The 26,493-nt window shown below is 40.2% G+C and overlaps 1 protein-coding gene across 1 annotated transcript in view; it reads right to left on the bottom strand.

Annotated features, from left to right (window-relative positions):
- Nucleotides 1–21,251, bottom strand: part of KCNB2 (potassium voltage-gated channel subfamily B member 2) — a 424,985-nt gene extending 403,734 nt beyond the window's left edge. The window contains exon 1 of the mRNA XM_069600257.1: nucleotides 20,581–21,251. Coding sequence (XP_069456358.1) covers nucleotides 20,581–21,159 — 579 coding nt within the window. The 5' untranslated portion in view covers nucleotides 21,160–21,251. The remainder of the gene's footprint in view (nucleotides 1–20,580) is intronic.
- Between the last annotated feature and the right edge of the window lie 5,242 nt (nucleotides 21,252–26,493).

Here is a 26,493-nt window from a genome sequence, read left to right as displayed (position 1 = left end):
CTTTCTTGGTGGCTCAGTCAGTAAAGAATCCACCTGCCATGCAGGAGACCACATGCAGTACAGGAGACCAGGGTTTGATCCTTGGGCTGGGAAGAGTCCCTGGAGAAGGCAACTAACTCCAGTATTGTTTCCCAGAGAATCCCATGGACAGAGGAGCCTGGTGGGTTACATTCCATCTGGTCACAAAAGAGTCAGACATGACTCAGTGACTAAAGCACAGGATAATATCTGTTCTATCTTTCTATTTAGTCTATCTTCCCATCTAGCTAAGGGATCAATTGATCTATCTACCTACAATCCATTCAGTCACTTGCTATCCTGTTCATTATTAAATCTCTGTAAGATACACTGAATAACTTAGGGGAAATTAGACATGGTAATAAATGTCCTTAATCAAGAAGGTGATTTTTAAAGCGCTAATCTCAATTTTTGGAGAAGGCGATGGCACCCCACTCCAGTACTCTTGCCTGGAAAATCCCATGGATGGAGGAGCCTGGTAGGCTGCAGTCCATGGGGTTGGTAAGAGTCGGACATGACTGGGTGACTCCACTTTCACTTTTCACTTTCATGCATTGGAGAAGGAAATGGCAACCCATTCCAGTGTTCTTGCCTGGAGAATCCCAGGGATGGCGGAGCCTGGTGGGCTGCCGTCTATGGGGTCGCACAGAGTCAGACACGACTGAAGTGACTTAGCAGCAGCAGTAGCAGTATCAATCTCAATTTTTAAATCAGATATTTTGATTTTGAAAGAATTTTTATTATTTTATTTTAAATGTGCACATTAATAAAGTAATGCTCTGCCAAAGGCCTGTCTCAATCTTAAACTCAGAAAATGTGACTCCTCTGAAAAAGAGTAATTAAAAACCATTTATTTTCCCAAAAACAAAAACTAAAAAACATTTACTTTCCATAAGTACCTGTGTTTTTCTAACCTCCCCCAAGTCATTATGGCATTTCTAAAACACTGGGGAGTTTTTGAGTTTCAGCATGGAAAATTTGATGGCTGAGTCTACATTTATTTTGAGTCCAATTCTTCCTGAGCCAAATAATTATTTGCAATCAAACACATTACTGTTAATGCATCATAATGACAGGCCTTTAGGAGGTCAATGATCTGTGTGCAATGTCACACCCTACCAACAGATACTCAGATAAGAAACAGGAGCCAGTGAGCCCAACCAGAAAATGCAGAGTGGTAGTCTGATCATTTCCCTCTCTCATAGCAGAGTCACTGTCTGGGAACAAGAATAGAGCTATTTTTAGCCACTCAACTTCCAGGCAGTTATATTAATATTGGTGATTAACACGAAGGCAGCCATCAGGGGAAGAGCAGTGAACACAAAGGCTACGCTGAAATCAAACTTCAGAATGGCCAGTGTATTCCTTTTATTTTCATCATTTCCATAATGGGACCCATTTCCTCAACATAGGCCTTTTAAGATTTAAATTTTAATTTGTATTCCAGATTCCATTGATCTCACATATCACTATTTGGATAAATCAATAAACATGAATTTAATTAGCTTCTTTTCAAGGGCTTGGTTTTAAAATTGAGATGAAAACAATTAATTCCCTCTACACAGATGTTGTATTCATAGTCTAATGAATTATTTGAAGTGCAACAGAAGAATACCCAATGTTTATGTAAAAACAGTTCCTCTTGGTGATAGCTCAAGATGAATTCTTGTGAGTAATAATGGTAATAATAATGATAACTCTCAGATGTAATATGTTCTAGGTGTGTTCGTGGACCAGGGATTCAGCTAACTAGTTCATTTAATCTTCGCAGTAACTGTATTAGGTACAGATTGGTATCATTTTCACTGTCCTTCTGGGAAGCTGAGCTGTGGCAAAGTCACCAAGTTGGCTAAGTGGCTGGGTCAGTACTCCATCCCAAGGTCATTTTACTTCTCAGCCTCTGCTTCTCACCCCTCGGTCATCTCACCTACCCAGCAGCTTCCCACCAGCCACTGATAGGTACAGGCCCAAATGCTACCCACCTGCGACCTTCTGTGGGGGTGTGGCTCCTCAGGTGGGCACTCAAGCCAGAGCAGTACCTGGCCGTCCCTGACCCTTCCAACCCAGTTCCTTCTCCTGACAGCTTCCTTAATGTCCCATGCATGCATCAGGCAGCTTAATCCCTTTCTTTCTGCCTTTGTTTATACTTTCTCCCTCTTCTCCAAGTATCTTTCTGTCCTTCCTACTTAATCCTCTCTCATTTACAAAGCTTTCCCCACCTGTTAAAAAAGGACACGATTCGATCCCTCCTCTGAAATGCCAAATGCCATACGAAATGAAAGCTGACTCAAATTTGTGGGGATAAAGAACATGCTCTGATCATTTTCTATCAAGTTTCTCTTCCTGAAAATTGCATGATCTCTTCAAATACGCCTTTTCTTCTGGGCAGTGCACAAATAAATAATGGCAGAACTGGAAACATACTTTAACTTGACATACTTTAACTTACATACTTTAACTTGACATACTTTAACTTAACTTAAAGGAAACTTTAAGTTTCCTTTTATAGGAGAATTGCAAGAATTAAATTATAATATGATGGGAGGGGAGTTTGGAGGAGAATGGATACATGTATAGTTATGGCTGAATCCTTTTTCGGTTCACCTGAAACTATCACAACATTGTTTTTTTATTGGCTATACCTCAAAACAAGATAAAAAGTTTTTTAAAAAACTCAAAAACTGAAATGTGATAAAGTCAAAGGATTTAACAAATGAAAATACATTTACTCTTAGCAGTTATCTCATTAAAATTCCTAGAAGACATATATAAGGCTTAAAGTTTTCTTATATACAAAGTAACTCTTCAAACAATTAATTTATGAATTATTAAATTGAAACACATCAAAATTAATTCATAAAATAGGAATTTTAAAAAATCTTTAAAAAATCAAATTATGAAATTCCATCAGTACAGTGAAATATCAGAATAATATTTGAACATACCTGATGACCAAGTGGCATGTTGATAGCAAACAGCTTTGAGACAAAAAAAAAAAAAACACTTAATTTCTATTAAAAAAAAAAAAAACCCCGAGCTAGAAGTTTCCAGGAAATAACTTTTTGGGTTACAAATAAAAGGAAGTTCTTCCTTTAGCTTTTGTAGTAAAAACAAAGATTCTCGATCTCCCTGTTCACATTATGCCATTGAGAATTTATTCATTCAGACTCTCTTAATATTCCTTCAAAAGGACATCATATTGGAGATGTGTGCTGTGGTGTGCCAAGTCGCTTCAGTTGCGTCCAACTCTTTGTGATTCCATAGACTATAGCCCTCCAGGCTCCATTATCCAAGGGATTCTCCATGCAAGAATACTGGAGTGGGTTGCCATGCCCTTCTCCAGGGGATCTGCCTTAACTCAAATTTTGAAATTATCCACATTTGTGACTGTCTTGAGTAATGCGGTAACACGGCTTGGGCCCAAGGTCCTCCAAAGGGTGGATGACTGAATGTAAGGAAAGAATCTATCCATCTTCTAGAGGGCATGAAAAGACTACCCATCCTCTGGGGTACAGATCAAGCCCTCGTCCCCTGGTTCACACACAGGCTACCTTTTACCTATGATACGAGTTCCCAGAACCTGCAGTTCAGACGAAATGAGCAGTCTCAGCAAAACCAAGCCTCTGAAAGCTTGCCTTTCAGCACCACCTGATGCCTTTCTTTGCATAAACTCGGTGGCATACAGAACAGCCTGCATGCTACTCTAGATGGAGAATTTACACAAAGTAAAACTGGGAAACCCACATCTGTGGCTCTCAGAAACATAAAGCCATCTAAAATGGGTGAGATACTCAGCCTCCTTGAACTGCCTAAAACAAACTGAGCATTATTCAGGTCTCATCACTGGGCTGAGATAACCCACCTCTATCTATATTGGTCAATCTTCATAGAGAAACAGAAATACTACAAAACATTGGTCTTGTCACCAGGTCTGCCCTCCAGTGTCATTTGTTGGCAGGTACTGTGTGGCCACTGTGTTAGGTGTCAGGAGCTGAAGGTAAAACTTGGACTTCGATCCCTCAAGTGCGACAACCTAGCTGAGGACGTGACAAGGCTCAGATAGAATCTCTAAGATTACCAGCATAAAGAAAGAGTGAGGAGAAAACAGGAAGGAGAACCAGGTGGACATCACAGGAGAAGGTCATCTGAGCAGAGAAACAAGAAAGGAAAGAGATAGGGCAGAGGGTATTTCAGGTCAGGCAAGCAGTGGTGGCCACAGGAGCGTGCCAGGTGTGTGCAGGTGTGGCTCTTGCCAGAGTGCCCAGTGCAAATAAGTAACAAAGGTTTTCCTTTTGGATGGATGGACTGCTTGCTGAGTGCAGAAGACACCTGTCTAGACCAGTGCCCTGTCTTCAGGGAGGGTTGGTGGTCTGGAATAATGAGTCCAGTGTATGAGGAGTGGTAAGGCATGCAGGACGAAGCTTACACACAAAGCTAGGGAGTTTGAACTAGGCTGCAGGCAATGGGAAATCACTGAGGTTCAGAGTTCAGAAGTGATGCAATCAGTGGCACGTATTTTAAAGGTTATTCCATTGGTTACATGGAGAATAGGTGAGAAGTAAGGGGGGAAATGAAGTGAGAAACTCCAGTCAGTGACACGGCCACCATCCAAGTACGAGAAAATCAAGGCCTTGACCAGGCCAGTGGATCCAGCTATCTCAATGGAGTAAAAATAAATAAATAAATAAGATAAATAAAAAATTAAATTAAATTGAAAAAAGAAAAAGCATAGGATAAGTAAAGGCAAAAGAGCTTGTAGTAGGGACAAAGCATACATTTAGTGGAAAAAGGAAGGCTCCATGGTTGTGACCAGACTTCAAGAGGTGGGAAAATGGTTGTCATCAGAGAAGAAGATTTCAAAGATAATTTCCTTCCTATGCTAAGTTTGTTCAAGATGAGGAATATTAAAGCTGGGACTGAATGACAAGTAGTCATCCCCAGTGACACCCAAGGGGTACAGTAAGATGATTTTTAGCCACAAACCAGTCTTCAATGACTCTTTGGCTGGGACAGGAACACTGGACGATGATGAGAAGGACTGATAAACACAACTGGACAGGAGGAGCCATGGGAAAGTCAGGCTTCCAACAGAATGGATACAAATCCCCACGTGCCACTCAGCGAGGGGCAATACACACGAATTTGATATTTCTGAGTTGCAGCCCTCTTAACTGTATAATGGGATTGTTTTTTTCATGACGTTGATATAAAGTAGCGGTAGGCAAATTATGGCTCACGAGCCAGATCCAGGCTGCTGTCAGGTTTACTGGAACCCAGACAGGCCCATTTCTTTACGTGGTGTCTGGCTACTTTCGCACTAGGAAGATCTAAGTAGTAGTGACAGAGATCGTATGGCCTCCTGAGCTGAAAACATTTACTACCTGGCCCTTGACAGAAAACATTTGCCGACCTCTGTTGCAAGTGGCCAACGTGTAACATCTCCCAGTCCTGTGTACGACACACAGCAGACACCCAATATAAGTTCTTTCCCTCCTGCCCTTTCAGGAAGGTCATCCTAATTACTGAAGGAACAAGAAAATGTGGCCTTCACATCATGACTCTGGACTTCAGGGCACAAGGTTGGTTTTTTTCCAGGTTGTGAAGGAAGTGCTATTGTTAGGAAAAAAAAAAAAAAAAACTGGCTCAGGATAAGAGACAGAGTGAAAGTGTAGCAAGAACTCTGATGATATTAGAAAGTGATAGCTAGATCTCACAGAAGACTTTGAAAACAAAAGTTGGTATAGCCTTGAAAAAGCATCTGTGATTGTACTTGTGTGCTCCGTTGCTTGAGCCATGTCTGACTTTTTGTGACCTCGTGGACCATCTGTCCATGGGATTCTCCAGGCAAGAATACCAGAGTGGGTTGCCGTGCCCTCCTTCAGAGGATCTTCCCAACGCAGGGATAGAACCTGCATCCCTTATGTCTCCTGCATTGGCAGGTGAGTTCTTTATCACTGGCGCAACCTGGAAAACCCATCTGTGACTGTATCAGGTAGCAATTAACCACAGTCTCTTTCCCCAGAGTTAAACTTCCATTTAAAACAGAGGTTCTGGGGTTAGTAGAAAGAAAAACCAGCTTCATTTCATGGGCAGAGCTCATGGATTAAGAGAGAGAACAGGGTGGGTGAAGAATCAGTTTCTCTCAAACAAAGAGGAAAAGTACTATTAATATTTTGACATTGCTTTTAAAGAGTTGAAAAGAAAAAATATCTACCTACTCTAAGGCTCTGATGCTTAGGATGAAGAAACATAAATGCCTGTTTATAAAGTAAAGACAGAGACTTCCCTAGTGGACCAGTGGCTAAGTCTCTGAATTCCCAATGCAGGGGGCCCAGGTTCAATTCCTGGTCAGAGAACTAGATACCACATGCTGCAACTAAGAGTTCCCATGCTGTAACTAAGATCTGGCACAACCAAACAAATAAAAATAAATATTAAAAAAATTTTAATTCCAGACAAAAATGAAGTCTGGATTTTTCAGGATGCTCTCCCGTCTCTCATCTGGACTCTTCACTGTATTCAATTTCGCTGACATCTGGTAGCTGTCATCTCATGAAAAGATTTAGAGCCAGGCTAAAGACAAATGTGAAATCCATTTGGAGTCAAATTAAATGGAAATCAATAGCTGTTCAAGAAAGTGTCACCCATCCAGATGGCTAATAAACACATGAAAAAAGGCTCAATATTGCTTATTATTAGAGAAATGCAAATCAAAACTACAATGAGGTATCACCTCACACTGGTCAGAATGGCCATCACCAAAATATCTATAAACAATAATGCTGGAGAGAGTGTGGAGTAAAGGGAATCCTCTTGCACTGTTGGTGGGAATGTAAACTGATACAGCCACTATGGAAAACAGTATGGAGATTTATTTAAAAACTAGGAACAAAACTATGACCATATGGCCTAGCAATCCCAATACTGGGTGCATACCCAGAGAAAACCATTACTGAGAAATACGCATGTATTCCAATGTCCATTGCAGTGCTATTTAAAGTAGTTAGGACATGGAAGCAACCTAGATGTCCATTGACAGATGAGTGGATAAGGAAGCTGTGGTACATATACACAATGGAATACTACTCAGCCATAAAAAGGAACAAATTTGAGTCAGTTTTATGAGGTGGATGAACCTAGAGCCTGTTATACAGAGTGAAGTAAGTCAGAAAGAGAAAAACAAATATCGTATATTAATACATATAAATGGAATCTAGAAAAATGATACTGATGAACTTATTCGCAGGGCAGGAATAGAGACTCAGACATGGAGAACGGATGTGTGGGCACAGCAGAGGAAGGCGTGTGGAATGAACCGAGAGAGTAGCACTGAAATATATACATCACCATGTGTGAAACAGATAGCTAATGGGAAGTTGCTATACAGCACAGGGAACTCAGTTTGGTGCTCTGTGACAACCTAGAGGGGTAGGATGAGGCGGGAGGGACGTTCAAGAGAGAGAGGATATGTGTATACCTACGGCTGATTCATGTTGATGTATGAAGGAAAACAACACAACATTGTACGGCAATTATCCTCCAATTAAAAAAAGGAAGTGCCGCCAAAACAGGCCTTGATGAGGAAGACTCTGGAGGGAACCTGCAGGGCTGTGTGTGGAGCAGGCAGGGGAACAGGGTTTCTTTTGTATTCCTGTGGAAGCGCTGACCCAGGTGAATGAGCTAAGAAGCAGGTCTGTAAGTAAAGAGGACAAGCAGAAGGTGAGCCTCCTCAGACAGAGAGGAAATAAGAGCTGAAAGGAAGCAATAAAGACATTGCTTCCTTTGGGTTGAGCTGCAGTGAGAAAGGCATTTGGATGTTTTTCAAAGTGCCCACTGCTGGCAACATGGCACCTTGGAGAACCTTTTCTTAACTAAAATTACACTGTGAGGCCACAACATCACAGCCAGGTCAGAATGTAAAATGGCACAGACTATCAGCTGATCTTCAGACTCAGTTTCATATGTATGCATCAAAGGGCAGTGGGGTAGAAAAGTTCATCAACGCTTTGGCATTCGCCAGATAACAAACACAGGCACACACAGAACACAAAGCAATTTTTTCAGCTGTAACATTTTTTTTTCAATAGATAAACATACCCAATAAAATAAGCCTATCAAATGGTTTGCTCTCCTTTAAGCTACTTCATGTATAATCTATATACAAAACTTTGGGGAAAAAAGTGTAGGTGATTAGCATTTTGTAAACATGCCATGCAATTTAAAATATTTATAATGGCTCATGAGCAAGACTTTGAAAAATAAATACCAGTGCTTAAAACAGATCTTTGTTTTGAATTTTAATATTACTCATAATTCAATTACTTTACTTGTATAATACAGTAATTTTCACACCTGCAGAACTCATTTATGAAATATAATAAAATGTACTAGCTTTTCTACATAGCAAATGTATAAGCGTAAATTCACGTTATCCTAGATTCTAGCCTACTATTGCATATTTCCTTTCATTGCATCTGTAGTATAGAAAATTATCACCTTTTAAAAAACAAAATTGCTTACCAGTATTTTTCTGCCTCTAAACTAAAAACTGCACTGAAATAGAACCAGATGCTTACCTTAAGGATATTATATGGGGTCTCTGCTAGTTTTCCACTGTATTAATGAAATATATCTAATTTATCACAGTATAAACCTGCTGCTATACTTCATAGACAGTGGTGTGATTTAATTTCCAATTCAACTAAATTCTGGCTGAAACAGCATGTTTGGACACCAATGTATAAGTTAGATTGTTGTTTAGTTGCTAAGTCATGACTGACTCTTTGCAACCACATGGACTATAGCCCGCCAGGCTCCTCTGTCCATGGGACTTCCCAGGCAAGGACACTGGAGGGGGTAGCCATTTCCTTCTCCAGGAGACCTTCCTGACCCAGGGATAGAACTCCTTATCTCCTGTATGGCAGACGGGTTCTTTACCACTGAGCCATCAGAGAAACCCACAAGTTAGATAGTCTTATACAAAATGTTGCCAAAAACTTGGAGGTAACTCCAAGATGCAAACTAAAATAAGAATAATAATAAAAAAACACCTAATATGAGGAACACATTTGGCTGTGGATTTAATTTAGATGACACCAGATAAGACAACCACACACCAACATCGAAAATCACACTCTACATTTTATATTAACATTAAATAAAACAATGATCAGAAGGTTGGAGGTTCTTTCATTCATATGCAAATATCCTGAGGTTGACTGCAGTGAAGGATGATCCAATCAAGCAATCCCATTCAGAGCTGCGTTGGGATTACTTGGCCGTCCTTGTCCCGCTGTGGCTTAGGCTTGAGGAGCTATTTAAAGTAGCATTCAACACTTGTGGTTATGTCGAGAGTGACTCAACAAGACGTAAGTAAAAGCATGAGTCCAGGGTGGCAATGACCTCTAGCATCCTGAAACAAAATCCTGGGACACTAATGAAAATACTCCTTCCTGCTATTCTTGGACCGTTAGAACACTTCCATGGACTTCATGCCCAATCAGATTAGCTTTATATTTAACTATAAACTTTATATTCTGAACAAGCTGTCTTAATTGGATGACAAAGCTGTACCTATCTTAAGTTATCAAATACAGGTTGAAGTTCATTGCATTTCTGTGCAGGTGGGTTTTTATAATACATTCTAATGGAGAGGTAGCATTGTATTATATTGAGTTGATCAAACAGTTCCTTTCAGTTTTTCCATAACATCGTTTGGAAAAACCCAAGTGACCTTTTCAGTCAACTTAGTATATGAGAAACACTCATACACACACAGAACCGACCTAGTTCAGGTGACCCTATGTGAAGGTTGCTGCTACGTGGTTCGCCCACCCAAGACTCAGAAACTTGGCCACAAACATCAGTTAGAGTTATCTACTTGGTAGCTGGTAATATCCAGAACTGTTTCATTTAAAGCTTTATAAAGATTGGAGTTATCTACTTGGTAGCTGGTAATATCCAGAACTGTTTCATTTAAAGCTTAAGACATTAAAAGGGATGACTTTAGAGGGGAAAAAAATCCATTCATTTTCTGCATTAGCTAACAAGCTAACTTAAACATTGATGTATACACAGCTGCAAATAAATAATACATAGGTGCAGAGTCTGATAGCACTCTGATGTTCACTTTCAGTGTCTCCTGGAAAAGTTTTAGAAGGATGAGAACAAACACCTTCCTCCTCCCCCACTTTCCCACTGCCCATCACTATAGTTCTCTGTTCCCAGCTGATCGATGTCAAACAGCTTTTTTCTAGATTGGTTATGTTTGTGAGTCGACTGACAGAACAATTGCTGAGAAGTCTCCGTCTCCTGAAATTCTTCAAAGTTCTCACTGTAAACTATAAAGCTATCATCAACTACAACGTTACAGATATAGGAAGTACAGCTTGCCTCCAATGTCACATACTCTGTGGAAAATGCTGGCAGCCGTGACCTGGGAACTCTTTTATCCTTCTCTGCTCCACTGCAGAGGTAGGAAAGGTTTTAACGACTACCCTGGCTATCGGTGGACAAGAAAAATTTTCACTCTGATGCCTTAAAAGCTCCTATCACTCTTGTTATTTTTAAATAGGATATTTTAAATGAAGGATGTGTCCTTTATGAATCTCTATGATATCATAGAATCCCCACCACCCCCCCATATAATATAGGAGCAGTTAATGAAAGTTAGTATATATGACAACCAGAGGGAAAAAACAGATTGGGAGAAGGTAACAGTGATTGGTGGCCAGCTAAACTCACTAAGTCACCAGTTGCTACAGACAAACCTTACATTATACAGAATTCAGATTTATACCTCACACATTATAGATTATTGAATGTCATGGAACTCTGGGGGTTATTCTCAAATAGTATAAAACCATCAATGCTAAATCAATGCCCAAATTAGAAATATCTATCATAATCTTTGGTTATTTCACAAATTGTATATTAGCAGCAAGGATTATTTTTCCCTGTGTAATCATATTTTGATCAAAAACAATTTTTTATTTCATAATTTATCTAGAATCAACTTTGATAATTATTTTTTAAAAATCTTTCTTATCAATGTTCAATTCACATCTGTATACAGAATCTCTGTGTTAAGAACGGTTCTTACTTTGAGTCAGTAAACAAGTTTCTCTAAAGACAGATGGGTAAATTTTTCTAATCAGGAACACAAAATTTTGTTTATGAATTTCAACTCTATTATTAAATTGTTAGACTGTCATTTTAAAACTAAAATTATGCAAAGCATTTTGCAAAATATGAAGCATTCTCTATTGTTACTGGGACAATTTAAAATATGTTTTTTCTAGTGCTATTTTTTGCTTTTAATTCTTTTTTGTTATTTTATTTGAACTCCAAGTGTATGTATTTTTCATGAACTGTCTCTTTTGTGAAACAAGGTGGAAGGTTGGACCAGTTAAAATAACGAAAGTGCCCAAAACTTTTTATTTTTGATGATTCAATTTATACAATATTTGATATTAATAAAACTTCAGTATTTCATATGAATATTAATATTCAAATGGGCTACTTTGACATTCCATAATAAACAAGTATTAGCAAGTTCTTTGGAAAGAGAGTATTTTGTTTCATTCGATATGACAAATGGTTTTGTCAAATATGTCAGTGGCTACATCAGCGAAATTCAAAATAGCATCTTCCCATGTTCAGTTCCAATGCAACTAACTGCTCTATCTGTACCGTATTCTTGCTTAGTTGTTCAGTCATGTCCGACTCTTTGTGACCCTGTGGACTGTAGCCTGCCAGGCTCCTCTGTCCATGGAATTTTCCAGGCAGGAATACTGAAGCGGATTGCCATTTCCTTCTCCAGGGGATCTTCCAGACCCAGGGATTGAACCCACGTCTCATGTACTGTCAGGCATAGGCAGGCAGATTCTTTATTGCTGAGCCACCAGGGAAGCCCATATCTGTACCATATCATAGCACTAAGTGATAGTTACCAGGGTGACCTGAATATCCTAACACACCAGGGGAAAAGTTAAATAGTAACAATATAAATAAACATGGACGAGGCAGAGACTAACCATCTCCTGTGGAATAAAAGCAGTTACAAGAGGGCACTATCATACAATTAACTCAATGAAATTTTCAGGGCAAAGTTCCACTAGATAACAAAAATGCCTAAAAGCTACCGGGACGGGCAAGCTCTCCGATGCCAAGGCATATACATCGTGGGAACTTTCTTATAAACTCTGAGTATTTGGAAAGTGTTTGTTTAGCTTACTTTTTTAAAAAATGGGAGATAAAGCTCAGATAAGAATACTTAATCTAAAACATTATTCAAACCATTCTAGAGCCTTCCAAAGTGGAAAGTGTTAAATATTGTGACCATTCCTTCATAATACTTATGCTTACCTAAAGTAGTACAATTCGTCACTTTATAAAGTTTCTCACTTGAAATAAAGAAAACAAACCTGTTAGTAACCAAAGTAGTGTACGTGGATTTTTAAAACCAGAATATTTAAATACTACTGATGTTCTGAGATAACATTAGATAATGTAGAAAGAACTCCTTAGTTGTTTTTCGTTTTACTTTGAAAATGATAATTACTTATTGAGGTTTAAAAATCAAGCTTGAAAGGAATCTGAATGTCTTCTTCTAGTATTTAATGGAAACTAGTGATTTTTCAAGAGATGAAAATTAAGACTGCCCTCCTGAGACATAACCAAGAAGTAAAGAGGAAATGAAACATATACGATTTGTGGATAATTTCTTTTTTAAAAAATACTCTCATGTAAGGTGATCACATGGCTTATTGTTCAAATCAGGACTTTTTTAAGAATGAAAGGAGATGTTATTAATAATTAGAGTAGGGCCAAAGTCTAAAAACTTTAACTGGGGTATTCTCAGCAAAACCAGGACTTATGGCCCCCTCTGCTAAAAGCACATGGGATATGAATTTTCTAGCAATTTCTTCTTTTTTCACCTTTCTCTTTCTGATCAAATGAGGCCAAGTGGACAAAGAGTGGTGCATTTTCAAGGCAGCTTTTTGGGAAAAGCAGAGATGCATGGATCTGGAATCAAACAATGGAGTAACTGAGCCATCTTCATCAAAGAGAGGAAGGTGGGAGGGATTTTCAAGAGGGAGGGGACATACCTACACCTATGGCTGATTGATGCTGATATCTGGCAGAAACCAACACAATATTGTAAAGCGATTACCCTCCAATTAAAAATAAATACTACTCTTTAAAAGCCCAATGTTGTTTTCTACCTTCTCTGTTTTATTCTCTTATACCTAATTTTCTCCAGACTTTCAGCCTGTTAGTCTTCATGGATTATATGTTTTAAAAAAAGAAAAACTTATCTCCAACTGAATCATACACAGACTTGCCAAGTTCTGTTAACTCCTGTGAGCACCTCCAAACCCTTGTGCCCTGTTATCAGAAAAACGCAAAAACCTAATCTGTGCAGCTGGAATGCAGAAAGGAAAGGCCAAGAAGTGAAATCAGCAAGCATTCAACACAGAAACAGCATGACCAGTGCACTAATTAGGCCACTGACAATTCAAGGCAAGATCTAGAGTACGGCTCAATCCACAGAGGGGCCCAACGCAGGGAGATTTCTGTGTGTATTCACACGGCATTGTTTATTTTGGGTCACCTATTTATGGTTTTGATAGTTACTGTTAATCACTGAGAAAGTTATCAGAAAGCTAAACTGAGGGTTTTGTATGAGCAGTGTTGCTCACCTGACTATATATAGAGACATATATATGTGTGTGTATATATTTGTGTGTGTGTGTGTGTGTGTAGCAGAGAATTATGCATGCATGTGTGTGTATATAGATATATGTATATATACACATGCATAACATGTGAAAGTTCTCTTCTTGGACTAAAAGGAAATAATTTATGGCTCTGTTTTCATACCTTTCTTTTTTCATTCAAAGCATGAGACTAACTGATCCATATACTATAAATAGAATCAGAATGTTAAGTATTCTTTTCCTCCTGATGAATGCACAGGAGTTTTGTTTTATTTGGATTTGTTTTCTTTTTACTATTTCTGTGACTTGAAAGGTCTACACTCTAATTCCATCAGAATAGAGAGGGTGGTTATCATCGAAGGGCAACAAACACTCACTATTTCCTGGGAAACATAACTTTGGTCTCTGGCTCCTCAGAGAGCTGGAAGTCTAGGGACAAACGGCAGACATCTATCCTGGCCAACTTCCCTCTTGATCCAATGATAACCGAGGTCTCCGGACCCCTCCCATGCTTGCTCTAAGGACTCTGCTGCATCCCACCAGTGATGGTGGCCACATGAATACCTCGGAGCTCATGAGCCAGAAGCAGGAAACACAGTCATTGCCTTCCTCCATTCGATGCATTCTCAGTCTCATTGCCAAGAGGAGAAAATTGGTTCTTGTAGGGAGGGGTGAAAAAATTCTTAGCTATTTCAATAGTCTGTAGCCCTTCAGTGTCGAACCTACCTAACAAAATCGTATTCCTTCATATGTAGTGTCTTTCTTTAGAGAGAATTTAAATTTAGCTTAATTTTTTCCTTAAGGGGTCATTACTGAAAAAGTTAATAATTCTTTACTTAATCATCCTTTCCGTTTTCCTGAGGATGAAAGAGAGACAGAGAGAGAGAAGGGGGGTTGGGGAAGGGAGGAGGAGAAGAGAATGGGAAAAAGGCACCCCTTAAGAAAAGTGGCAGCTGAGGGGAAGTGGGGAAACTGAAGAGAGAGAGGCAGATGATAAACAGTGGCCCCCAGTGACCCAGGATCCCGTCCAACAGGACTGTTGGATGACTCTCTCTGTGCTGGCTTAGATGAACAGAAGTGGCAGAAGTGGCAATGTCCTTATATTGTCCTAGCCAGAAAGAAAAACACCAATACAGTATACTAACACATATATATGAAATTTAGAAAGATGGCAATGATGACCCTGTATGCAAGACAGCAAAAAAGACACAGATGTGTATAGCGGACTTTTGGACTCAGAGGGAGAGGGGAGGGAGAGGGTGGGATGATTTGGGAGAATGGCACTGAAACATGTATACTATCATGTAAGAATCGAATCGCCAGTCTATGTCCGATGCAGGATACAGCATGCTTGGGGCTGGTGCATGGGGATGACCCAGAGGGATGTTGTGGGGAGGGAGGTGGGAGGGGGGTTCATGTTTGGGAACGCATGTACACCCGTGGTGGATTCATGTCAATGTATGGCAAAACCAATACAGTACTGTAAAGTAAAATAAAGTAAAAAAAAAAAAAAAAAGACTGCTTACAGTCTGGTTTCCTGACCTGACCCCTGGGATCGACCTGTTGGCTGCCTTAACCACAGCTGGTTGGCTTAGAGTAGGTACTTGGCCTAAGCTGAACACTCCCCCTGAGATTTTAGACTTGGGACAAACTGAGGATTGAACTTGTCCCTGCCCTGGGAGTTGAAACTGTGATATTTGACATTCAGGAGCTAGTGGACACCATGCTACTCCTACTATTGGCAGCACGTTTCTTTTACTTACAACCAAAGACACCTAGTGTTTCTCTGGTGTCTCAGATGGCAAAGAGTCTGCCTGCAAAGCAGGAGACCGGGCTTCAATCCCTGGGTCTGAAAGATAAGGGAATGGGAACCCATTCCAGCATTCTTGCCTGGAGAATCCCATGGACAGAGGAGCCTGGCGGGCTACCATCCATGGGGTCACAAAGAGTGAGACATGACTGAGCCACAAACCCTTTCACTTTCACAGACACCTAACTCAAATAAGCAAGACTTAAGAAAGAAAAAGTAAGAAAAGAAAAAGTGTCTTTCACTACCACAACCAACCCAGGGTAAGGTTCCTCATAACATTCAGGAGACAAGCAGAAAATGTACCACGGTAACCCTTGCCCATAACTCAGGGAGGTTCATTCTGGGAAGCTGCCTCACATCTTCTCCATGCCGGTGGCTTCTAAAGACTTCTCACCTTCCCTGGAATAACAGACTTGTACCAGACCTCTTGGCCCCCAAAGTTATCCTTGATCTCCCCACCATGCCCAGTAACAATCCGTCAGACAGAAAGCAGAATTTCACATGAGAAGGCTATAGAGCACTGTCTGCACACCACGTCCACTTACTTGCTGGGTTGAGGTTTGCCTCTTGGGCTCAGCCATTCCTAATTGGGTTTGTCTGAAGACCCACCGACTTCCTTTGCCCTTGGCATCCCTCAGACACCCTAGTGAGGGCGCTGTACTGTATTGAGTCTGCTGCTGCTGCTGCTGCTGCTAAGTCGCTTCAGTCATGTCCGACTCTGTGCGACCCCATAGACGGCAGCCCACCAGGCTCCCCCATCCCTGGGATTCTCTAGGCAAGAATACTGGAGTGGGTTTCCATTTCCTTCTCCAAGGCATGAAAGTGAAAAGTCTAGTCCCCTCCAGCTCTCAGATGGGCTGTGCGTCTTCCTGGTCATTTTTCATCCCAAAGGCTGATAAGCCCGCCAGCCATAGGACCATTTCCCCTAAATAAACGCTTTCAAACACCTCTCAGACCTGAGTCGTTGTAAGCAGTATTTAAAAGGGAATCACTACTGCAGTTCCTTTGGGAAGAGGCCAAAGAGAAAAAGAAAATGTTTCCAATTCAGAAGCTGACTAAATTGCCCTGGGCTGGAAGAGGTACAGGATCACATCTAATTCCAAATCACTGCCCAGGAAACTGGCAGCCAGTTAAGCCCATCTCTTTCCCTTGCATGTTCCTATGACAGCTGTCCCAGAGCCTGCAATTCCATGGCGTGGTAATCCAGAGACTGGTCCCAACCACCTCCCCAGGCCCATTTGACTGGACCCCACATTCACACATAGTCTCAAATGTAAACTTCATACATTATCTCTATCTATGGGAGGGAAAATTTACAGTCACCAGAGACACAGGATTGAAAAACAAAGCCCATCACACAGATATAAACTCAGGTCCCATTACCAGATGATACCATGCCCCTCAAAACACTTTGTTTTTCACAAAGTGTCTATTTTGGGAAAGTACAATTGTATTTCATGGTATTCTATAACTGTGTAAAAATGTTAATTTGTTAAATATAGACATTTTAAATATATCACACTTTTAAACTCTATTTTCCTTTTTTTTTTTCACTTATTAATATACTAGAAAGTTCAATGAATAGAAATGACACCAAGGAGCATGTTCTATAAGAGCTGAATCGTTACTGTCAGGGTCATACCCAGAGATGGTGTGACAGATCAGTGGCCCTTGCAAAACTTTTACATGTCACAGCGGATACACCGAGGACAGACTGAACATTATTACATAATAGATTACTGCCACTACTAAGTCGCTTCAGTCGTGTCCGACTCTGTGCGACCCCATAGACGGCAGCCCACCAGGCTCCCCCGTCCCTGGGATTCTCCAGGCAAGAACACTGGAGCGGGTTGCCATTGCCTTCTCCAATGCATGAAAGTGAAAAGTGAAAGTGAACTCGCTCAGTTGTGTCCGGCTCTTAGCGACCCCATGGACTGCAGCCTCCCATGGGATTTTCCAGGCAAGAGTACTGGAGTGGGGTGCCATTGCCTTCTCCGACATAATAGATTACTGAGTATTTATTCCATGTCAGTGAATAGATATTTTAACTTACTATGGAATATTTGATAGAAAATGTCGAATTTTTCCTGCTATACTAGGGATTATACAATTTCATAACATTTATATTTCACTACAGAAATATTATAAAATACAGAAAAACCAAAAGAGACAAAAACAAATATTTTCTAGGATATGAAATCCCTGTTTAAGCTAAGAGAATATTTATTAAATTCTGGAGAGAAGGGAGTGATTCTACATGTCTACTCTAATGTGTGTAGTACACAGAGAACCATCTATAAACATTCAACTGAATAAGCAATAACTGATGGCAACCCACTCTAGTATTCTTGCCTGGAGAATCCTACGGACAGAGGAGCTTGGTGGGCTACAGTCCATAGTGTCACAAAGAGTTGGACACGACTAAAGTGACTTTATACACACACACACACACACACACACACACACACACAACCAATATCTGAAAAAGCAAGGTAAACAGATACTCTCCTCCAAAGTTATCTTACCTCTCAAGCAAGTTAGAAAAAAACACAGATTCCAAGCATTCCTGCGTAAGAATTTCATAGCACAAGCAGGATCCTGATGTACCTATAATATAGTGAGAGCTAGAATACAATCCTACTGAAGCACTGACAAAACGAATTTTCCCCAAGTTGTAAAAATACTATTCACACATATTCACACACACATCACATTAGCACTCCCCTCACCAATAATTATTCTAGAAAAATAACAAGTTAGATGACTAGAAGAGTACAGGAAATGTAGTTAGTGGTTTGTATAAGGCATCATTCAGAGCTGTTTCTAAAAGGCTCCAAACCTCAGACAAATGAACAATACTTTCCACTTAACTACCATGCAATCAAATGTAAAGAATTTGTATAATATTTCCCCATTCAAACAGAGAGGGAAATGTACACATTTAAACAAACAAACACAAATCCTTTATGAAAATTCAGTAGAGAATCTACTTAGGCTAGCAGAGATTTTCTTAACTTGATTAATAATTTGGAACCAGATTTACTATTTACAACTTCACAAAATCTTCCAAAACCAAAGTCCTTGGCTGCTGGGTATAGTTTTCAGGTAGATATCTGTGCAAACATAATCTGAGAAAGGTTTAAATATTCTAATGTAGAGGGGTGTGTGTATGTGTTATATTACATACAACTATATACAATAGGCCATTATCAACAACACCTTCTTAGAGATCAAGACATGGCTCTGTGTCTAAAATTTAGAGATTAAATAAACTGTCATCTCAGGAATGAAATTACTGACATTATTGCATCCTTATCAGGAATTCTTCAGAAAAAATATGTACATACTTGAAATTTTTTTCTATAACAATACTTAATTGTAGATGTGTGTTAATAATGTTATCAGCAAATAAATCAAATTGGCCTTTCAAATTTTCTTTGATTTAGCTGCTTATATTTGGCTAACTCCCTCTGGACCATCTGGTGGTACAATGATTTATTCCTCAATTGCCTAAAATCTTGAAAGAGTTCATGGGACACCCAAAATACTCCCCTAAACCCAGAATTTATCTTATTCAGCTTCAAAATTCACTCCATGTTTCTAGTAGTAACTCAAATGTGTAACTTAAAGGTTTGATATTGGAAAGAGCAGTAACCTTTCTCAACCAAAGTCCACATCTCTCTCTTACAGATAAAACAAAAGGGAACAAATTATTCATAACTACAAAAGACCTAGTTGAAATCTTTCATTTGCCACAAAATGTGCATTTACTCATCATGAACAGCAGAAATAACATTTCATTCCATTTAGTTCCACATCCTGGCCGGAAAGTAAAATGCCTTTATAAGTCAAAAGATGCAAAGCTAGAAATATCAATCAGTGCAAGAAGCAGTTTTATGATAGTCTGCATCCAGTTGGTAATTTATGTTATTTACATGCTGTAGACTATTATGGAGAATTGTAATTTTCAGGCAAAGGCACACAAAATCAATTATATTTCCATAATTTTTACTGTTTATAAGAAAAGACAACTGGAAAAAAAAGACAGTAAGTAATCCAAAGAATTTATAGGATTTTTCACTGTTTTCTCTTCTCTACTCCATATTCCATTTTCATCTAATTGGCACAAAATGTCAATCCTATGCTTCTGCAGCTAAAGATGACTCTTTGGGCTTTTTACTTACAATTCATACTGAAATAAAGAACTAAATATATGCAATGAAAATCAGTTTCTGCTAACCTTCAAAGCTCCAAATACAGTTAGATATAAACAATGTCATGCAATTGAATTAAATACTGAAATTAGTGGCCAAAATTTTTACTCTTAGATTGAGATGTATCCAGGACCAATGGAAAAATATGAATTGACCTTCCTTTTCAGCCAACACTTTATGATCTGAGATATGGGAACATCTCAATTGTGAACACAATTATACACCAACAGAAACAACACCGTTAGAGCAGACCTCATAAGCGGAGGTCAATCGATGCACGCTGACACTGATTCACCCCTTACACTGCCTCATAAGGTGGATCCTTCCTCATGTGGGGGCCCCCAGCCCTGCTGGTCTACACTGGACCATGCTCTCCAGTCTCCCCTGCTCCTCCAGAGGACCAGGCCAGGAGGCACCTCCTCCACTTTCAATGACACCACTGAACTTCATTCAGGATGGTGCCCAGGCCTATCTGCAAGATTCCACACCGGATGGATCTGAGATCATGTTTTCCCCTCAGCTTCCAAGTCACCAACCCCAGACGGTGTCTGGGTGGTCAGCAGTCTTCAACATCCAAACACCTAGGCTGCTCCCAAGTAACAAAAAACACTTAGGAAAGAGTAATGCCATTGTATGCCTTATCAATAAGACTAACTCGATTTCAGTCCATAAGATCTTGGAAAGGACGTCTCCCTGCATAGCCACCCTATGCTACGTCTTACCCAAACATCTTCAACCACGGAAAGCACACTTTCTAGAATATAGGGACCGCCTTTTCGAAGCACGCGTAAGAAAGTCCCACTCTTGCTTTGCATACCTTGGCGGCCACGGACGAGTTGGGCTTCTCCAGCAGGTCCCAGAGTTTCTTCCTTTTCTCAGGACAGCAGGTGTTATCAAACTCTTCGCCCTCGCGTTCCCGCATGGTCTCCGCCTCCCGCCGCAGTTCTTCGTTCATCTGCTCCTTCTTTTGATGATACCTGGCTTGGCAGCACGACTCTAAGTAGATCTCATCGATCCCCCAGTAATCAAGCTCTTGGCCGAAAGAGAGAGCGCACATTTCTTCCATCATGTGGAGTTTCCCTGTCCGGTAGAAATTTAAAATGGAAGTGAAGGCTCCCGGGTGCCGATCGAAGAAATACTCGTTCTCGTTCAGGTTGTAGTCATCGCACACCTCCAGGAGGCTCTCGTGCGTGTTGCAGTCCCGAAGCTTCCCCAGGCGGGTCCTGGGCAACCGGTCCAACGTTCTCCACAGGACCTCGTGGTTGAGGCCCCCGACGTTGATCTTCACCCTCCGGGAGCACGTTTTGCTCCTGATGATGTCCACTGGTTCCGGTGGAAGAGAAAGTGTCGACCTTGACGTCTTCCTGTTTAATCCAGGGGGAACCTTCTCTGCCATTTTGGACTGCACAAAGGGTCCTCAAAAGGATGCGCCGCTGGAAGGTCAACTCAAGCTAGATCCCTCTGCGGCAGGCATTTCCACGGATGCACCTGGAAGAAAGCAACCACAAAGCCTCTGGTTACTTACATTTTTCCTAAAGCATTTCCTGTTCTATGAGATCACTCTGCTGTTCATGCACAACCAGGAGGTAGAATAATAATTACTGTGTATTGATGGAGATGTACATCATTGTTAAAACTTAAAAGGCATAAGGAGGAAAAGACCACACAATGTACTATACAGAAGAGGCTGTATTCAATTTTTTATACACCTATAGGCAGACAGCTCCCAAATTTGTCACTGGACACCTCTTTTTCAAGCTCTGAATTATCCCTGTCCTGATCAACTCTTCCCAGATGAAACACAGACACATTAAGCTAAACCCAGCACACCTCCAACCTTCCCCATCAGTTCATGTTCCTTCTCAGATGTGTGGTCCTCTGCATCCCAATACTGAGCTAGCTACCCAAGCTAAAACTCTAAAGAATTCCCATCCATCTGTCCACATGCAAATAAGCACAGGTCGTAACCAACTGAACCTCCTGAACATTGCTTAAGCCCTCTGCCTGGTATTACCCAGTCCCTGTTAAACTGTTCATTTCAGTGGCTTTTCCTGTTGCAGCTCACAGACTCTAAGGTAAGTGGGCGCAATAGTTGCCACTCCTGGGCTTTAGAGCACAGGCTTAATAGTTGAGGCACATGGACTTAGTTGTCCCACAGCATGTGGAATCTTCCTGGAGCAAGGATTGAACTCCTATTTCCCACATTGGCAGGTGGATTCTTCACTGCTGAGCCACCAGGGAAGACCCCTTGCCTACATTTCTACAGTAGCTTCTGAAACTAAATCCTGAACTCTGGTTTTGTTCACATTAAAAAAAAAAAAAATCTCTGTACAGCTTCTAGAATGATCCGCTAAGAAACAAATCTGATTTAACCATGCTTTAATCCCTACAAACGCCCGATGTAACTGGCAGTATAAAGTCCCCTGAGCCCTGGCAGATGTGACCTACCTCTCCACCCTCACCTCTCATTCCTCCTTCATCAACGTACTCCAGCAAACCCAGACTATACACACTATTCTGTTTCAAGCCCCTGGCCTTTATTCACGCTGTGTCCTGGAAGGGCCTCCACCTTTCCCATTTCCTTTTGACTAACTGCAGCTTGCTCTTCAAGACTCAGTTCAGATATCACCTCTTCCAAAAAGTGCTCCATGATACATCTCCTCTAGGATTCTGAAACTCTGTGAATGTCTATTCTGTTTCACCACACCACTGCAATAACACCTTTCCCAAGGATACTGGGAGTCCTGAAAGACAAAGCCCATTTTCTCTGTTACATATTTATCACTGAGCACAGTGCTTACATATTGTGAGGGTTTGATAAATGCTGAATAGTCAATTTTTTAATTGTTCTCCATAGGGCAGCTGACAAAAGACCTAGTAAGGCTAATGTATATGGCTGGAAAAATGCATAAAAGGAGTTAATTGGATCACTTGCCTAAAATGCATCTATATTTACATGTTATGTGTATGTAAGTTTGTGCGTACATGGGATATGTCAGAACGTGTGTGTGTTTACATTCTTTGACCCACAGGTCTTTGCTCCTGTAAACTAATTCTTTAAAACATGACTGTTTTAGTATTCCCTCTTATTGATCTATTCTTCTGATCTGCAGCAGTAAGCATCTTCTTATTTGATCTTTCCCTATAATGTTTTTGCAGAAAACCATGGCGCTTTAAGCAACTCACCTCAAACACCATTTTTAATGTAAAACACCATGTTTCACATAGTCAATAGCTTATACCAAAGGGAAAAGCTTTTAGATTTAAGAGGTTCTTATAATTAGAATTCTCTTTTAAGATACACACCAATTTTACCATGTCTTTGGTCTCTCCACTTCTGTAAGTTAAATTTATTTCTCCACCTGGAAGCCAAGTATTCTCACAAATGAAAATAAGTCAAATTTATGAAAAAATGGTGCTGGACACTATAAGAAATATTTCAAATATGGCCAATAAATATACTTGACATGGGAGTTTTTTCAACTACATAGATACAGAAATATTTAAAGCATATACATATACATTATCATTGCAGATGACAAAAATGCCTATTTTTACAATAAAGGAGAATTACAAGAATTTCAGTAAGTATCAAATCCTCTAAGCCTCAATTTCTTAATCTAAAAAATGAGGATAATAGTATCTACTTTATAGGCAGTGTTTAGACAATTAAATGAGATAGTTTATGTGAAGTGCCCACTACAGGGAAATATATCTGAATAGAATAAGAAAACTCACATTGCTCCTGTTTTTAAACTTATTTTATTATTATTATAATAATACAGATTTTAATACAAATTACAAATAATTTAATACAAATTCCATGGAATTTTCCAGGCAAGAAGACTGTAGCGGATTTCCAATTCCTCCTCCAGGGGATCTTTTCAACCCAGGGATCAAACCTGCATCTCCTGTGTCTCCTGCAATGGCAGGTGAGTTCTTTACCACTAGCACCACTTGGGAAGCCCTCACATTTGTCCCTTAAGATTACCTTCCGATCAACTACATGAAAGGTATGATCAAAAGCTATACCAGTGTCTATTAAATAACTGCTAGTATTTAATTCTTTTTTATGCATATGTTCAGTCTCCTCTAGTGGATTTTAAGCCTATAAGGCCAGGAATTCTTGGTCTCATATTTTCTCTGCTGAGCACTGTACTTACACACATAATGGGTACCTCATAGCACATATCTTTGATGCCACTGATGCTCATGTCCAAGTTTTGTATTCAGATGACAATGGACTACACACCACACATCAAATAGCATGTGAGAGAGGGCAGAGTAATAGTGTGTGTGTGTGCTTAGTCACTCAGTCATATCCGACTCTTTGCAACCCTATGGACTGTAGCCTGCCAGGCTCCTCTGTCCATGGGGATTTTCCAGGCAAGAATTCTGGAGTGGGTTGCCATGCCCTCCTCCGGAGAGCAATATTAGGATTGGGCAAAACAAATGAAAATATTACAGATGGATAATTCAAGTGGTGAATCTGAAATGGCTGTTTTCCATCAAATAACTCAGTTTCAGGTACAATGACATCTCAGGTACTCACAGATTATGTGACCAGTCCACATGAATAATAAGTAGGAAGGCTAATCCATTTTTAATTTGGCAACAAATAACCATTACAATGAATTCACTCTTTGTGAAGTATGACTTTAATGTGAAGAAGAGAGATGGTCTTTGAACCAATTATGGTATCATACAAGAGGTTTTTCAGAAAGAGTGAGAGCAAACTCCAGTGGTGTACAAACATCTTACGTTTACAGTCAAGGGTTTAGTGTGACTTCCTTTCTTCTAAAAGTCGTTACTAAAAGCATAAATACTCTGTCACAGTCACTGGTCGGTCACCATTTTTCTTAAAAAATTTCACACTCATGACTTACAGTGAATTTTCCTTTTTGTAGAGTATGTGTCAAGTGAAGAGAGGTCATACGACTTAAATTTCAAATCTTTCTTACTAATCAAGAACTTTCTATTATAAGAAATCCAGCACTGATTACAAACCCCACAATAAAAGACAGCCTGAAATTCAGTGCCCTTTCTTCAAAGCAGGGGTAGAGAAACTTAGCATGAGTGAATACAGTCTGTTGATCTGATTTCTTAAGACTTAAAGATGCTTTGTTCTGGTTATTGTTAATGTGGTTAGATTTTTTTTATTCTCCCTGGACAGAATGTTCTGCTTATGACTTGATAAAGAGTAGAGTGAAGTACATCAGAAAGAGGAAAATAATTATCACATTTTAACATATATATTTGGAATCTAGAAAAATGGTACAGATGAACCTATTTGCAAAGGAAAAACAGTGACACAGACATAGTGAACAAAAGTATGGATACCAAAGGGGAAATGGAAGTGGACGAACTGGGAGATTGGGACTGACATAAATACACTATTGACACTGTGTATAAAACAGATAACTAATGAGAAAACCTATTATGGAGCTCGGGGAGCTCTACTCAATGCTCTGTGGTGACCTAAATGTGAAGGAAACCCCAAACTGAGGGGATATGTATAGCTGATTCACTTTGCTGTACAGCAGAAACTAACACGTTATAAAGCAACTATGCTGAAGCTGAAGCCCCAATACTTTGACCACCTGATGAAAAGACTGAAGGCAAAAGGAGACGGGGGTGGCTAAGGATGAGGTGGTTAGATAGTATCCACTGACTCAACGGACATGAATTTGGGCAAACTCTGGGAGATAGTGAAGGACACGAGAGCCTGGTGTACTGCAGTCCATGGGGCCACAAACAGGTCTACATGAGTTAGTGACTGAACAACAACAATTGGTGGTGGTCGTTTAGTTGCTCAGTTGTGTCTGACTCTTTATGACCCCCATGGACTGTAGCCCACCAAGCTCCTCTGTCAATGGGATTTTCCAGTCAAGAATACTGGAGTGGGTTGCCATTTCCTTCTCCAGGGGATCTTCCCCATCCAGGGATCAAACCCCTGTCTCCTGCATTGCAGGTGGATTTTTTACTGCTGAATCATAAGGGAAGCTCAAAGCAATTATACTCCAATAAAAAGAAATATTTTTTAAATTTACCAGCAAAAAAAAAAAAAGTAGAGGCTCAAATATAAGTTGAGGCTCAGTATATAAGTTCTCGACCATTGCAGAATTGTGACTAGTGTTCAGAGTTAATCAGGCTTTCAGAAGAGCTGTAGAACATAAGTGGTCACATTTGTAAGCCTGTCATTCAGGTCAGCTGCAGAACCTAAGCCCTGCTCAACAGTCCCTTAGAAACTCTCTGAGCCTTTCTGTCTACCACCCCACCCCCCGCTCCCCGTCCTTCTCCCTGCTCTTTCTTCCTCTATATTTTTCTTTCTCATTTTTCCAGCTCTATTTCCCCACTCATGGCTTCCCTCTCTTTGGTTCCTATCCCTCTCTTCCTACCTAGTTCCCTGGATCTTTCTATCCTCACCATCTCTTAACCAACCACAAAAGCAAAACTCCATCTTTTCAGACTTGTATATACTTCATGAAGTTTTCTACATCCTTAATAAGAAAACCCTGTGAGCTGAAAATACCGTGTCTCTCTCCAGAAGAAGAGAAACACATCTAAACTGAGTTGTTTTGTATGGAATGTTGTATGAGATCACAAAAGAGGCTCTGCTCTGAGGCTCATGATCCCTGGGTGCAGCTGGACTGTTCCTAGCATCCCCTTCACCTTTACAGTTGGGGTTCAGGTTCTTCACACATCAAACCATGGCATTTCCACACCTACT

This window comes from Ovis canadensis, chromosome 9, assembly GCF_042477335.2.
Source record: "Ovis canadensis isolate MfBH-ARS-UI-01 breed Bighorn chromosome 9, ARS-UI_OviCan_v2, whole genome shotgun sequence".
Lineage (NCBI taxonomy): Eukaryota > Metazoa > Chordata > Mammalia > Artiodactyla > Bovidae > Ovis > Ovis canadensis.
Note: the sequence above shows the minus strand (reverse complement) of the source record. Positions and strands in the feature narration are given on the sequence as shown.